General features: G+C 36.6%; 1 protein-coding gene across 7 annotated transcripts in view; it reads right to left on the reverse strand.

Annotated features, from left to right (window-relative positions):
* LOC108708455 (phospholipid-transporting ATPase IH) overlaps positions 1-16,904 on the reverse strand; it is a 97,864-nt gene that overhangs the window by 35,750 nt on the left and 45,210 nt on the right. For all 7 annotated transcript variants that reach the window (XM_041582388.1, XM_018247185.2, XM_041582389.1 and 4 more), the window contains exons 4-15: positions 16,102-16,182; positions 15,914-16,021; positions 14,523-14,651; positions 12,847-12,950; positions 10,560-10,610; positions 9,186-9,250; positions 8,375-8,456; positions 7,089-7,239; positions 6,520-6,717; positions 2,226-2,399; positions 1,700-1,863; positions 534-605 (exon numbers count right to left, since the gene is read on the reverse strand). In XM_041582388.1, coding sequence (XP_041438322.1) covers positions 534-605; positions 1,700-1,863; positions 2,226-2,399; positions 6,520-6,717; positions 7,089-7,239; positions 8,375-8,456; positions 9,186-9,250; positions 10,560-10,610; positions 12,847-12,950; positions 14,523-14,651; positions 15,914-16,021; positions 16,102-16,182 — 1,379 coding nt within the window. The remainder of the gene's footprint in view (positions 1-533; positions 606-1,699; positions 1,864-2,225; positions 2,400-6,519; positions 6,718-7,088; positions 7,240-8,374; positions 8,457-9,185; positions 9,251-10,559; positions 10,611-12,846; positions 12,951-14,522; positions 14,652-15,913; positions 16,022-16,101; positions 16,183-16,904) is intronic.

Raw genomic sequence — 16,904 nt, forward strand, 5'->3', positions numbered from 1 at the left:
CAGAGCAAATGAAGACTAAAGGGCTCAGTTTTATGCCAATTAGTGCTCCACTTGTGCCTGGGGCATTGGTGAATGTCCCTGAGTATATCTCAAAATGAATATATATATATTTGTGCAGGCAATGCCGTCCAACAGACATATTTCATCTTTTGCTTAATAAGATGTAGCGACAAATCAGGGTACATGGGGACTTTGGTGAGATGAAGGTCATACCTGAAAGGGTATTATTTATACACCGATGGGTAATGTCTCTCAGCAGCAAGATTATGGTTAACACAGGTCAATGGCTACCTCGGCAGGATAACACATTAATGTCTTCCTAATAAATGCTTTGGCAGCTTAACCTAGATTCATGTGTTTCTATTTTTAATATGGCCTGTAGAAATTACCCAATTATTCATGAATACTGTTGTGCTTTTGCAGCAGGAGACATCTATGTAATATAATATATATAATAACATTCATCTATATTTGGCAGTAGTTATTCATCTGTAACTCCAGAGGTAGCTAGGATTCCAACTTTAAACTCTTACTTTTCAATGTCATTTTCTCGGTTACATATTTCCATGTAATTATCTTTCATCCTTAAAAACGTATAGCCCAGCCTGAAACAAGAGAAGTAGACTCACTTTAGCGTGCTACAGTGAACACATTTTCTCTGTGTCATTGTTCCAAGTACAAGATTAAATAATTACAGAAACAAAGGCACTATACGAAATACTGATATAATTTTATGCAAGAAAAGCGACCTCCCTTCAAAGGAGAGAACTAAACTCTAAAAATGTATATTGCTAAAAATGGCAAATTTTATATATTGAACTTATTGCACCAGTCTAAAGTTTCAGCTTCTCAATTACAGCAATGATCCAGGACTTCAAACTTGTCCCAGGGGGTCACCATTTTGGAAAGTGTCTGCGACACACACACATGCTCAGTGGGCTCTGAGCAGCTGGTGAGAAGCAAAGCTTAGCGGTCGTCAGAAAATATCAAGCAGAAAATTAGGCTGGCTTGTCATACAAGATGATGCTACAGGGCTGATTATTAAATGTTGATGCTAATTGCACTGGTTTCTGTGCTGCCATGTAATATCTGTATTAATTACTAATGAGCCTTATATTATGACATTTATATTCTGTGTACTGTATATTGTGAGTGGGTCCCTAAGCTCAGTCAGTGACAGCAGCACAGAGCATGTGCAGTGAATCAGCAGAAAAGAAAATGGGGAGCTACTGGGGCATCTTTGGAGATACAGATCTTTACTGCTAAAGGGCTGTGGTTGCATTGGGCTGGTACAGAAGCATAAAACATAATGTATAATACTTCTAGCCTACTTCTTTAGTTAGGCTTTAGTTCTCCTTTAAGGGAAATTATTGTATCTATCTCATATTAGCCTACATTAAAGGAAACTTTATTTAGTAAATCAGGGGGCCTTTCAGCTGGTTGGTTGCAATTCAGATAGACAATGGCAATTACAGCTGACAGCTGGACAAAAAGTACAATTTAGTCATAGATGGTTAGGAGCCATATATCATAGGCAGTGACTGCCAAGAAAATGCAATTTGTATAATGTAGTTGGTCAGAACATAAAATTATAAGAACGCACTGAGAAAAACAAAAAGAGGTTTTGGCTATTGGCCCACTTCCCAACATCAGTAAATTTTCTATACCTCTATGTTCTATCTCTGCTCTTACCACCCACCTTTGAACACCTTCAACAAGTGCAACTTCATCAGGGGAGGATGAAATATATACACTGGATCTCCCAGAGTGACTCGATTTTTTCTCTCCATCTATATGATCTTCGTCCTTTACCTGCACAGTGTGGCATAAGCAAAGTGCGCGGAAAAATAGCTCTTCCCTCTCCTAAAGACATGGAAACAAAATCAGAGATTTCGTAAAAAAAATAATTGACAGGAGACCAAGGTAAAACACCAAGACAATACATATTTTTATTACTTCATTATGCATTTTTAGACACACATAGAAACCACTGTATTCTCTAACACCAGCCATCATAATAGACCAGATGTAAGATCCCTAAGCACACATGTCTAACTGATGGAATAGTTATCTGGAAAAATAAGTCATATACTGTATTGTAGGGCCTTTTACACAATTATTGTACAACTTTATACTCTCCGCGCCAACACAGTGCAACCAGCATGTATAAATACATTAAAAATCAAAGATTCATATTTAATATGCAATGTATAAAATGACCATACTTTGCCACCAGCCCCAGGAGAGGAATCAATCATGTCAATGCCCATACAGTCAGGGAGAATCTGTCCATTGCAGATGACATGAGGAATATAAACGTGCCCTTCAATGCAACACTCAACAAACTCCATGTTGTTCTCAGTTAAAGTCCCAGTCTTATCCGTAAATATGTATTCAACCTGCAGGAAAAGAATGATCTGGAATAAGTTTTCTGAAGATATTAAGCATATAGTGAAGACTAGTGTAGCTGCAGGGGAACCACAGTAATAAATTAGGCCTGCTTTGCCTTTTCTAGTAGCCTGAGTTTGCAAGTAAGTATTGTTTTATAGGCTGTTATTGTACAGCACTGTGAAATATTTCAGCCTTTACAAATATCAGATATCAATAACAGTGTAACTATTGATCCAATATTTCAGCACGTTGCAGTCCTGCTCACTAAATATTCATAACCCTCCCCTTTTATAAGAGGATATGTATGCATGACAGGGATAAGAGCTACCAAAATCATGTAGCTGCCTAGGATATTGCACTGCCTATTTCCTCAAATAACTACTTACACAATTATTGAACAAGCAAATAATTCATATAAATACATTAATAGAATTGTGTACATTTTCCTTTAATTATGGGGTAGATAAATATTCGGAAGGGGTTTTTTATAGTGTGAGCTGTGAAGATGTGGAATTCTCTCTCTGAATCAGTTCTGGCTGATAGATTAGATCAGGCCCGGACTGGCAATCTGTGGGTTCTGGCAAATGCCAGAGGGGCTGCTATAAGGTCCCATAGAAAGTCAATATTTAGTGGGCTGTGGGGGCTGTTTGGGGCTCTTTGTGGGCTGATAGGGCCTCTGTGTACCTGAAATGCATGGCCTGTTTTAATTCTCAGTCCGGACCTGGATTAGATAGCTTTAAGAAGGGTTTGGATGGCTTTTTAGCAAGTGAGGGAATACAGGGTTATGGGAAATAGCTCATAGTACAAGTTGATCCAGGGACTAGTCCGATTGCCATTTTGGAGTCAGGAAGAAATTTTTCCCCCTCTGAGGCAAATTGGAGAGGCTTCAGATGGGTTTTTTTTGCCTTCCTCTGGATCAACTGGCAGATAGGCAGGGTAAAAAAGTAAAAAGGTTGAACTTGATGGATGAGTGTCTTTTTTCAACCTAACTTACTATGTTACTATGTTAATATGTATAATCTTTTAGATGACATGGATTTAAGGTGACATTGTCTCTGCTTCTCTTTTACCTTGCAAGCCTCTCTGCTTAGTTGTAAATGTTGCTATTTCTTTCTTTTTTCAAAATTGCACCAATGAGTACAGAGTTTGGTTTTTGGAGCTTAATCATAAACAATACAGCCAGCCTTCGCGGTAACAGAAATCACCCACTATCACCTGCCTTACTTCCTCTGGCAGCCACTGTTTTGAAGCTGACACAAAAAAGGGTTTTTAATAATACATGCCTTCTGCTTTTGATGGGATACAGTGAGAAACAATGAGACATTTCATTTTGGCAGAATTCCCACTAGACAAGGTTGATACATGAAACCCTGCATGTCATGCAAGTAAAAACAAAGTCTTTCTTTTTTCATATAGGGGAAGAAGCAGTTGTTGAATTACTATACTACTGATTCTATTGTTATACAATAAAAAAAAACTATTATTAAGATGTAGCTAAAGCAATTAACAACAGCTTGTTCATTAGTAAGCCTCCAAACAGAAAAAGCAGAAGGTGCTAATTATCCCACACTCTCATTTCCTTTGTGATAGAAATGTCCTTGTTTTTGTACTAAATAATCACATCATGGCAAATAAATTCCTGCTGCTTGTAATCATTTGGCTGGGAAGCGCCTCCCAGGGAAATTGACTAAACACTCATTAGGGGAAATAGGTGCAAAGAAAGAAAGAAATTAAGCATTACAACTAATTTTATGTTTAAAGTGGTTCTCCACCCAAAACTGATTTTCCCCTGATCAAAGAATATATAATTCTAAGCATTTTTCCAATACACAGTAATTAAAACTTTTCAGTAGTTTTCATGTTATTTTTAATTGCACTTGACAGCAGTATTTGATTTCTGTTTTCTGGTTATGATTTATGAAACAATCTAGCAGAAGCCACTTCATTCAAACGATAGGGGCCAGTTACTAGTCTAACAGTGTGACTTTATCTATAATATAAGACAATAGATAGATAGATGCAGAAAATGCATACATTATTTATCAACTCCATTTTCATATTTACAATGCCAAAAGAAAAAACAAAGGGAATACATTTTATAGATATTTTATCTAGACCTACATTAGTTATTTTCCTAGTTTAGTATAATGACACCCAGCAGTAAAAGACAGTTCCCCATAGACAGACAAGTGCTTGTTCCAGCTCTCGTCAAGCAATACAGGTATGGGATACGTTATCCGGAAACCTGTTATTCAGAAAGCTCAGCATTACGAGAAGGCCATCTTCCATACACTCCATTTTATTCAAATTATCCTAATTAATAAAACAGTACCTTGCTCTTGAACCATACTAAAATATTATTAACCCTTATTGGAAGCAAAACCAGCCTTGGGTTTATTTCATCTTTAAATGATGTTCTAGTAGACTTAAGGTATGAAGATCCAAATTTCAGAATGGAAAATCACCAGGTCCTTAGCATTCTGGATTACAAGTCCCCTTCCTGTACTTGCTTGATTCTAGTGGAAGTCTATGGGAAACTGTTTCAGACACTTTAACTCCATAACTCCAACTTTCATTAAATAACTTAACATAAAGAAGTTTTTAAGTTATTTGTTTATGGAATTGCTATTGGAAGCAGCATTTGTTTTGATTCTATCTGTTAGAATTTTTTTTTGTTTTGTTTATCCCTTTCTATTCTCTGGGTCTGATTTACAACAATGAGACACAAGTCAGTTCTCTTCTAGGTATTTTAATCAGTTTTAAACATCTGGCGTGTATCACAGACAAATATTGCTTTTAATAGCAAATATACATTTACAAATAGCATTAGAATATTGTATTTTAACCATTGGGACCTGTTATCCAGAATGCTTACGACCTGGGGTTTCTGAATAATTGATCTTTCTGTAATTTGGATCTCCATGCCTCGTCTACTAAAAAATTATTTAAAGGGGAAGTAAAGTCTAAAATAGAATAAGGCTGTATTTTGTATACTAAACATAAACATAAACTTACTGCACCACAAGCCTAATTAAACAAATGATTTATGCTTTCAAAGTTGGCCACAGGGGGTCACCATCTTGTAACTTTGTTAAACATCTTTGCAAGACCAAGACTGTGCACAAGCTCAGTGTGGTCTGGGCTTCAGTTGGGAGGTTAAGCTTAGGGATCGTCATAAATTATCAAAACAGCACAAGTCAAATAATATCTGCCAGAACGGATACAGCAAGACTGATTAATAATCAGAATAGGCAGATTGCACTGGGTCCTGTGTTGTCATGTAATCTAATGTGGGTTTTATAGTTTTTGTATTGTTTAATACAATCTTTCTCCAACTCTGCAGAACCAGTGGCTGCAGTAAAATAATCCTTCAAATAGAATCCCAGTTTATCTGTTTAAATCTGGCTCCATGATCTTTGTCCCTGCAGCTGGAGTTGGAAACAGTAAAGGGGATGTAAAGGCAAAAATAAAATCCAATACAAATCTCTACACATTCGCCGACTGCTCTACAGGGAAACAAACAAAGCTGCTTGAGTCCTGCATGGCTCGGAAGTAAGGCGGGGGCTCCCCCTGCTGTTCATAAGTATGATTGTTTCCCTGCAGAGCAGTTAGGGACTGTCTGACAATTCCTATCCACAGCAGTAAATGAAGGGGAATTTCACTGCATACAGTCAGGTTTTTATAAAAACGGTACACATTTTTTAATTAAAGTATATTGGCGATAGGTTTCTTTTTCATTAAAAAATGGGATTTTATTTTTTGCCTTTACATGCCCTTTAAACATTCATTAAATCCAATAGGATTATTTATATCTTAGTTGGGATCAAGTACAAGGTAAAGTTTTATTATTACAAAGAAAAAGGAAACATTTTTTAAAATTGTAATTATTTGATTATAATGGCGTCTATGGGAGATAATTCCCATAATACAGAGCTTTCTGAATAAGGAGTTACTGGAAAATGTATTCCATACCTGAATTCTAAAGTTGATTAGAAATAAATTTTCTTTTAATATGCAAAAATACAGATTTGGGTGGACGAGCCAATATAGCCGCATGTATCATTGCCCTAAAGAGTAGCACACTGTTATATCTAAATTGCTATCTAAATAACTCTTAATGGCTTTCACCTGTCCTAGTTCTTCATTCAAGTCCGATGTGTTGACAACAGGACCCTCTCCAGTAGTTTCATCAAACATTTCTTCATCCCAGGAGATGAAATAGGACCCCAAGAATTTCTGCATTTCCACTGTGACATACATGGATACAGGAATGATGTAGTTGAAGAGGACCATGAAAGCTAAAAAGTCTGTAAATGCTCCGAGGTACTGAAAGAAATCAAAAGTGCATGTTATGCCTGGCTCTCTGCTAGTAAGCATATTTATTCAGTAAAAGTGGCAAATTGGGCAGCAAGACATATTAGAGGTATATGTCACAACTCAATACATTTCAAGTTGATCATAGCAAGTATGAACTAAAACACCTTTCTGCTGATGTTAGTTATGTATCTCCAGCTGATTTGGTAACATTTAACTGGGGAGCTCTGCTTTAAAATTTTAGAGCAACAGATACAGTGTCTACAGAAGTAGCAAAAGAATAAAGATTCCCTATGAAATAGCATGTATCAAGGATACACTTTTTGCATAGGTTTAACGTATAAAATAAAATAATCATTAATATCTTAACCTGTGATGCTTACTTTATTTTTTTGTCTCTCTGAATCGGTTTTTTGGTTGTACCAGGGTTCATCGCGGGAAGAGTCGCTCTGCCATATGTACTTAAGCACAGTGTTTATTAAGGCTTTACTGATCAGAATGCAAAGATACACAATGAGAAATGCATTCATTGACCTAGAAAAGAACAAAGATTACTGGGTAACGTTTTTTGTTACACACTAGGAAATGCTCTGAACTGTTCAAAATACACTTTTGTCATTACTGTTACATGTTTCTATTATAGCTGTATTTTATAAAGAAGTGGTGAAAAAAAAAGCGCATTTGCTTTTGTTTCATGCATAGTGAACATCTGGGTTGTTAAAGCAGTAGTTCTCCTTAGAATTAACCGTAAGTATTAAGTAAAAACAGCAAGGCCAGCAGCATAACTACCGGGGGTACTGGTTTCAGTTTTATCATGCAGCAGGGCAGGGGAAGATTTTTGCTGCACATGCCAGTGCGCAATTCGTATTGGGGGCGGCAGTGGGCCTGGGTATGCATCCTGCATCTGGGCCCGCTGTTGCATAGTTATGTACTGAGAAAGGCTGCTCAGTGTGTAGCATTTCTGCCTTGCAGGGCTGGCGTTCTGTGTGCAATTCCAGATTGAGCACTATATCCACGTGTCTACATGGGTTTCCTCCAAAAACATACAGGTAGGTTAATTAGTCCTTGATAAATATTTACCCTACTGTATGTGATTGGGCCATTAAATTGTAAGCTCCACTGGGGCAGTGATTAATGTATAATATTTGTAAAATGTACTGGCTCTATATATAGATAGCGGTCAGTAATATTTTTGCATTTCCAATTCTGCATCTCACATTTCAGACACAATCCGATTGCTAATGTGAATGCCAGTGTGAATGCCATAATAGGAGGTTAATTAGAGAGGGCCTTGCACTTATGCCCCCAGGGGTCATAAATTATGTTATTTGGTTGCCGGGTTCAATAACCCCCAACAACCAGAGAAAGATTTCAATTGCAGGCTGGAAATATTCAGGGCTTATTTTTTAATTAATATAGGTCCACTTATTGGATATTAAAAGTAAATATAAGGGTTACTTCCCCTTTAATGTTTATTATACCATATATATTACCATATGCCGTGATTAGTACATACTTTAGGCAAGACAGATATGTAGTAATATACATGATAATAATACACAGGATAAAATCCTGATTTATTATATCACTTATTTAAATGCAGCACATCTTTGCATTGCACTGTGCTACAATAAATTATCTAAATGATGCAGAAAAAAACAGACTTTACTTTTCAACAGCAGATCTTTTCTGTGATTTGGACTGGTAATTCAATGCCATTTTGGTTTCCATGCCAGTGTATATTGCAACACCTAGAACAAGAAAACAGTAGTCACATGGGTATTTTCTGCTAGAAGTGATTGATGGTAAACTGCAAAGGCTGCTCAAGAAAACACAATACCATTAAGATATTAGCATTTACAAGATAAAAGGTTTTAACACCACAGTGTTAGAATTCAGGAGTAAAAATGCTTATTTTATGGCTGCTCGGTAGTTATAATTCAACTATGTACACATAGCATTTCTGCTAGGCAAGGAATTCTGCACCCAGAATACAAATACTACAGCTATGTATTACTAATTAATTGTGATTTGGGCTACAAATACCACATACTAGATTGCCACTCCATGGTTTACATCACTATAAATCATGGTGAGACATAACATATGAAAGTAAACAAGTACCATACACAAATATTCATGGGTTAATGAATGGTTAATACTTCTTCTAGTCTATCGTTTTACCAGCCTGTCCTTAGACTTGACTAGATGCACCTAAACAGGAACAGTGAGTGGATCTATTTTATTTCCATGCACACTGATACAGATGTACTCCTGTGGTGATATCTACAATATTATATTTTCCCTGGTCAGATCTGAAGTTTTAAAAATCATTTTTAACTCCCATGCTGCTACAAGTGGTTCAGCACCATGTCACTTTTATGAAATGCCCCAAACTTTTGCTAGATGCACTGCTTTAGTGCTAAACGTACAGCTATCCTAATTAGAGAGTAAAACATGGACTATGATTTAGAAATTACCAAATATCTTCTCTGTGTTCTTTAAAGTGGCACCACGAAGCAGCAGATTCTCGGATCCTAGAGGTCTAATAATGGAAGAAACAAGGTGAATGAATTATCAGCATTATAAAACAAACTGGAATTACTACTTAATTGAATCATCTACTCAACAGCAAAATTAAGAATAAGCTGACCATAAATGCCTAGATTTGGTATTGCAGTTTGTACTATTTTGACCATTTGCACTACCATCTAGGCATGTAAGGGAACACAGGATGGGTTGTACAGATTCAAAGACCATCCAGTAGTCATATTGGATTGCATGTTGTCTGTCCAAAGTGAACATTTTATCTGATGATGCACCTGGTGGGTTGGTGAATAGAAAAATAAAGTAAAAAACAGTAAATAACTGCTATAGTTTGTGTTCCGAAATAAGTAAAAAGTGTTTTCAGTGCTAGGCACAAAAATGGATGCAGAATTAGTATGCCCAGTAAAATCGTATACAGTATACAGTAAAACGCAGCTGAATCTGCTTGGGTAAGGGTAACTCATTTGTGCTCATTCACCTGCAATTTACTAACGAGCAAAGACATTTGAACTTCTCATACCTGGCACAAAGGGGCAGAGGTGAGCCAGACCGTCTGTGCTCCCTAGGCAACCCAGCCGGCCAGCTCACCCCCATTTTCCCCATGGCATGGGTAGTCACGGCGCATACGCGCATGCACAGTGACAACGCAGTCCTGTGTGCACAAGTCAAGTGGCAGGTGAGTCCAATCTAGGAGTAGACAGAAGAGGTCGCTGCCCAGTGCCCCCCCAACCATTGCGCCATAGGCTGCTGCCTCTTTCGCCTACCCCTAATTCCGGCCCTGAAAGTGGCTTATTTACTAAAACTCGAATTAATCAAATTTATTAAAACAACCAAACTTGCTTCCATGAATTGAACTGATTTATGAATAATTTTTTCAAAAAAGTTGGAGCAAAAAAACATTGCAACAAAATCGGGCGTCAATTTGTATCGTATGATTGATGCTCAGAAAACTAAATTTTATCAAATTGTTGCTGCAAAAACATGACTTTATCAGATTATCACACAAAAACCCCAACTTTATCGGATTATCCAGAGCAGATGACAATGTCAAGAAACAACTTCAGGGACATCTGCCTTTGACTTCTACATGACCTTGAGAGGTATGAGATGGATCATTTGCATTGGAAAATGCTACATGGTGCGAAAAAAAACATGACAGACTGAGCTGTTTTTTTGCTCTTACCTCATTAGTAAATGAGGTTCACTGTCTTTAACCTTTATCTTATTGTACATCTTAAAGAAGAGATTGTGCATTTTTCACCGGCTGACATTAATTTTCATTGTGCAAGTGTAAATACACTATGTACCTAGCAGTTGGCTCATCTGCTTCATTGTAGATGTTTATCCGACCAACAAACCTGTGCAAGGAATAGACAAGAATTGTTAATGTCAACTCCAGATACAACACATGTATGAATGATGATGTAGATTGCATAAAGATAAAAAATAATAACAAAAAGTATGAAAGCTTTTCTTTGGTCAGATACTGATACATGTAATAAGAGCATGCTGGTTTTACCATAGGATACTATTGCAACATTAAATATTGATGCAATTAGGTCCAAAAAGGTCTCTTGATTCACAGATAAGGTCCAAATTGGAAATATGAAGATAACGCACTACTGCAGTATCAAAAAAGGTTTTTTTTCTGTCATATAATAAAAAAACACTTTCAGCTGTAGAAGAAATCTCTCATAGATAATAAGAAATCTGAGATGAATTAGCAGATTATCGACACATATGAATGATTATGGTCTGTAGCATCCCCAGCATCTCCTCTGTTGAAGGGTACAGACACTCAGGGCTTGAACATAAAGGAGTGCCAGGATTCAGGTGAGCAGTCTTCGGTGTCATTAGTGAATTACTTAAAATAGTTCTGCAGAATCCCCCTAGCACCACAAGTCTAGGGCATAAATAATATGCCGGAGCTTGATAGTCTAAAATTTGGTGGCTCCTAATAATCGCAGACACCAAAACCCCAATGTGTCAATGCCCTAAGTCATACAGTAATCCAATATGGATACCGAACATAACCAGAATGGACCAAATTGAATCTTGGTTACAGCTTAATTTCACCTTTATTTTATCTTGTTTCTGTCTGCCAGTAATAACTATTTTTTTCAGACAGCCATTTATTCTCTCAGTCATGTGCTTGCAGTGCAGGTAATTATCCCTAAGGTGTTATGAATCTGTGTGGGCCTAGTGGCAGGATACTTTACTCCTGCCTAGGAGCCATTAATTATATGAAAAGTTGCCTTGTGTAACTCTGTATTGTTATTTTGTGCAAAAGGGTTCTAATTAACTTTGGTGTTGAGTATAACAATCCTATATGACTGAATACAGGCCGAATCAGCTTATTGGTGCATTGGCCACACAAGGCAAGAATATGTGTGTATTCTTAAATTTAGGCTAGGGCCACGCCGTACAGAAAAACGAAGGGTGAGAATTCGTTTCCCCACTGCACCTCTGCTGTTGCTCTGCCTGCAACGGTACAGGCAGATTTCAACACCAGAATGCGATATTTTGCATTTTGTGCTGAAATACGCCATGTATGGTGTGGCCCCAGCCTATAAATAAGCATAAACCTACTCCATCAGGGCAAAAGAATATTCCTGATAAGTAATACAATTATCTTAAATGACTAAACAATGTATCCATCATTCTTCTGATTAAAACACAGAATAGAAAAGAATTTGAGTTTCCTAGAACAAAATTCCCAATGGGCTGCTCTCTTAAGGTTACATTTTTCCCTGTGATACATATTATGTTTTCATTATATGTACTGTATGTACATATGTTAATGTTAGTACATTTGGAGCTACTACTGTTAATATTCTAAACCCAGATCAAACTAAAAGCAGTGTTTAACACTTAGCAATATTATTAAAGCAGTCAAATCATCTGAATGCTCATTAGGGCATTTTTGTGGCTGAAAAGAGCTAGTACCAGTGCTGTCAAAAATAATGAGCGAAATTTTCCCCCCAGGTTTCACCATGAAAAAAACGCCCATAGATTCCAATGTATTGTGCGCTGAAAAAGATGTGCTAAAAAAAACTGCAACATCGCTGTGAAAAAATGCCCATGTATTCTGTGTTTGCGAATTTTTGCTATTTTGCTAATTTTTGGCAAAGCTTAATGGGACAGATTTGATCATTATTGTGAACTGTTTTCCATTAAAGTGATATACAGGAAGCAGTGGTGGCTTCATCAGCTGCTGGAGAATATGCCCTAATATTAAGGCCCCCATACACACAGATCCAGTCGGCAGCTTATCGTAGAGTCCTATTGCCAAAAGTCGGCCACATGCCAATCGGGGAGGTTAAGAAATCACATCTTTTTGTTGATGCTGTCCCATTTTGTCTCTGTTTTGATCTGATCTTTGGGCACTAGGGCCCACGATCGGATCAGCCTGATATCGCCCACTTCAATGGGGCCATATCGGGGAGAGATCTGCTCATTTGGCGACATCGCCAAACGAGTGGGTCTCCCTGTGTATGGCCACCTTAAGGCCAGTTGTTCTATTTAATCCTATTATAGGCAGATTCTGGTTAAAAGAACTCCCCCTTTTGTGATGCAGACATTACAAACTCTTACTTGTACAGGTCAGGCTGTGGCTGTTCACATTCTATGGTAGCCTGCAGCACGTCCATTTCCTGTTCATGGTGAAATGATTTTGTTTCTTGAATAGCAAAATAGGTCTGGAATAAAAACAACCAATGGAGAGGTTAATTTACAGCATAGAAAGGCATGTTATACACTTACAAAAGGTAACCTGACATTTATACCAAGTAATATTTTTCACTGTCCAGCCTGAAACTAGTGAGTAACTACCTAAAGCCATTGACTTAATTAATGTCTATGGATGACTCAACAAGGCAGCTGAAAGATGCACACCCCAGGGAAAGCATTCCACTTCATGTCTCATGCTATAATCCAACTACTTGACAGCTTCCACTGCAGGTTTTCGCTGAGATGGTGTACAGTTTTACATGCTTTGGTAGTTTATTGATTTTTTTCTATTATACAAGAATGGAATGCAGAATATTTTATTCCAAAAAATGGTATAATAGTTAGTATTGAAAACTCTCCTGTGTTAATACCATGTCTCAAAACTGCAGAAATAATCCAATAGAAAGAGCTGATTTATAAAGGTATGTATTTTTTAACCATACAAACATGAACTTTATGCCATTATTATACACAGTCTAGAACAAGAACAACCTATTAATGTCAATGTGTGAGATGTTCTGTCTTGAAAAGTAGTGTAAGTTTTCTGTTTCTGTGTTTTTTAAGCTACCACCTCTTTTAAGACCAAAATGGTTTCCTCTGGGTATTGGGTACACATACTATCGAAATTGATTACATGGTTTTATAACTACATGTGGTTTTGTCCAATGTTTACTGGTAAGAAAGTGGTAATGTTAGGTGCATTTGAAAAGAGCTTATTTTACACTCATTTAAAATGATGACACTACAAGTACACTTGGCAAAATATTACTTGGAGCAGACTTACTTCTAAAACAAAATTCTTTCAATGCATTTTTCAATGCATTAAAATCTGACTAGCTACAGAAGTTTTGATCCAAAAGAGAACGAGTATGCATAAAACTAAAAAGAAGAGGAACAGAATGTAAAAGAACTGAATACTGTATAAAACATTGACTAAGCTGAATAAGTGCAGGGCTTAGTTACTCAAAGCCAGTTACTTTATAAAACTGCTGGAATGTAAGTGTAGCCAGAAAAGGGCACCTAAGACTGACTGACCATACAGGCTATTTTCACCTACTAAGGGGGAGAGGATTTAGAGGATATAGTCACAATTGACCATTTATGCACCATACTATGGTTTTACTTATCTCTCTCTCTCTCTACTGCATTGTACAAGATAGGGAAAGGGTCCTGGACTCCTGCTGAGTGAAGCACATCCTCTGCACTAGTATGACAATTGGTTGGTATTCAGAAAGGGCAGTAACAGTGTGTTTGTGCTCTTGCTAACACAGTAACAACTGCACTCTGCTTAATCTATAGGAGGAGCTATAATGTATTGATAAACGCATGACATAGAAAGACACAAATCATTTTTAAGTAATGGTGTTAAGCAGTGTTTGACAATGCTCAAAACAAAATAAGTTAATTTTATATAATTTCTTCCAGTTTACTTTAAACTGGAAAATATGACCAGTAAGGGGGTAACACATTGAGATTGGTATATTTCAAATTAAAACTTGGAAGCCAAGACATTTTGAACACTCCCAGAGAAAAAGACTTACTTTATGACTAGATTCTCCATCCAAACTAGCTGTAGTAACAAAACATGTTCCATCCTCCCTGCTTGATGATAAAAACACCAAATCACATGGAAATGCCTCATCTTCTCTTACCATTACAATGTCTCCAACCTGCAAAATAATGTATAGGTTATTTTTATTTCAGGTGCTATTGTGAAAACAGTTTTTAAAATGCTGTACTATAGCCTGTGCTATAAGACATAATCTTAGTACTGTAATGTAGTAACATGGTCACTGTAACCTATTATTTTACAGTAGAAATTGTGCTTCTTACAGTGAAATACCTAGATCAGATGTATGGTATATATTTGTATGGGCTATAAGAAAATCCAGGAAGCAGTCCATGATATGAAAAGTGCCAATTGCAATGACCACTAAAACAACAACATTGTGGCCTATTCCTTTGACTACAAGGCCAAATTACTGCTTGGCTTCATTTTAAGGAATAAAAAATATAGCACAAGCCAATGAGCCAATAGATGCTAAGAAAATACTCGAACTGCTGGATAAGCTTTTAATACAGTCACAGAATCTTTGGAGGGATAAAGCAAATTGAATTTTAATATTTTGTGCATACAGATTTGTACTGTATTTTTCATTAGGTAAATTGGGAAAATAAAAATAATGTACACTCAATGTCATAAAACATTCTATAATTAAAACATGATCATGATGTGTTCATTTTTCATCACTGCTTATTTCTTTTTAGATTTATTTTAATCAAAGTTGTAAAAACAGAGCATCTGTTTATTTATTTTGTGAATCCTTATAACATATGGGTGCCTCTCCACTACAGGCTTACTGTTGCTTAAATATATGTGAGTTATTCTGCTAAAGGCAAGATGCAATGAGCCAGCACTAACTCATTCAGTCCTCCTAGCTCTGGAACTGTTCAGGTGCTTGCAGGAATTTAAAAAATACTGTGCAGGCTTATGCAGGAAACCTGCCCTTAATGCAAAATACCTGTTTTGAATATAAACATGTACACAATAAAACACACATATGCTAGGGTCTTTTTTTTTTGAGACAGAAAGTATATATATCCTTGGACTAAATGATATATATCATACATATTTAAATAAGGCTAAAGAAATAAACACTAATATAAAATCATGAGAGCAATCAGCACTAAGTAAATATACAGGATGGCCTGGGTGACAGCACCCCAAAGCTAGAACAGCTGTACACAATACAGTGCTCAATTTGTTTGCAGATACACTTCCCACATTAGTGACCTTATTAAACTAGGCTGTAGGGATTAAATGACATCTAATAGCAGCACAGCATTATTCAGTTTATTATCTTAATTGACTAAATTAATGATCAGCAATCTTCCAAATTGCTGGATAATTGCATTTATTTTGAATACTCACCCTTAATTTCCTGCTTTGCGTCCTGACCAGTTTCCCATGCTGAACAACATGGACTGAGTACTGGTTCATCGCATTGTCAGCTTTATGCCTAAGCCAGTCTTCATAGCCCTGCCGTGGGATAGTGAAAAGCAGATCAATAAACTAAATCACTAGGAGAAATTCCATTTATAAAGCAAAGTGCCCATTACCTGTTTAATTGCTGTCACAGTGATCACAAAGAAAAGTGGCAAACCACTGGTTACTGGACTAGTTGGTGTATCAATGATAAGCTGGAAGAAAAAGATATACATATATATATATATATATGTTGTCACGTGATTGAGATGTTCAGCGAGATGGTTAAACCTGTGGTATGCACAGAAAAGTCTCAAATATTGCAGTGCTTATATAAAAGATGACTGGATAATATATATCCTTTCCCATGTTCTGCAATGATAGTGCTGCATTGACATATACTGCATAATAGTTTAGTGAAGAAGACACACTGGGGCTCTAGAAAAAAAATTGTAGCCCACTGAACCACATTTTAAGGTTGTATTCAGCAGATGTGATCACTGACATTATTTGACTTGATTGGTTGAAAAAAGGCAATTGGTACAAACTGTTAAAATATTTTTGGCATAGTAGATTGAAAAGTACATAATGACATATAGTGATACAAATAAATCCATATTTCATTGAGAAACGTAAGCCTTTACAATGTTTTTGCACTACCATTAAGGCCTAGTATCTCTCAACACTCCATTGCTCCATTGCTGCATCAATTATTATTTGAAAAGTTATCATTTCAGAAGAACACATAGGGGATTATTTATTAAAAGTTGAGTTGTGAATTCCTGAAAAATTCGAGTTATTCAAGGGTAGTTTCAGTAAAAACTGTGATGGATTGGTATAATTATATATAATATATTGTAATTTTGTGACATCTCTTGACTTATAATATAGAGATTGAGAAGACCTAGAAGCAGAGTCCGTCAGCCCCTTAAGGTGG

Source organism: Xenopus laevis, chromosome 2L (genome assembly GCF_017654675.1).
Source record: "Xenopus laevis strain J_2021 chromosome 2L, Xenopus_laevis_v10.1, whole genome shotgun sequence".
Classification (NCBI taxonomy): Eukaryota; Metazoa; Chordata; class Amphibia; order Anura; family Pipidae; genus Xenopus; species Xenopus laevis.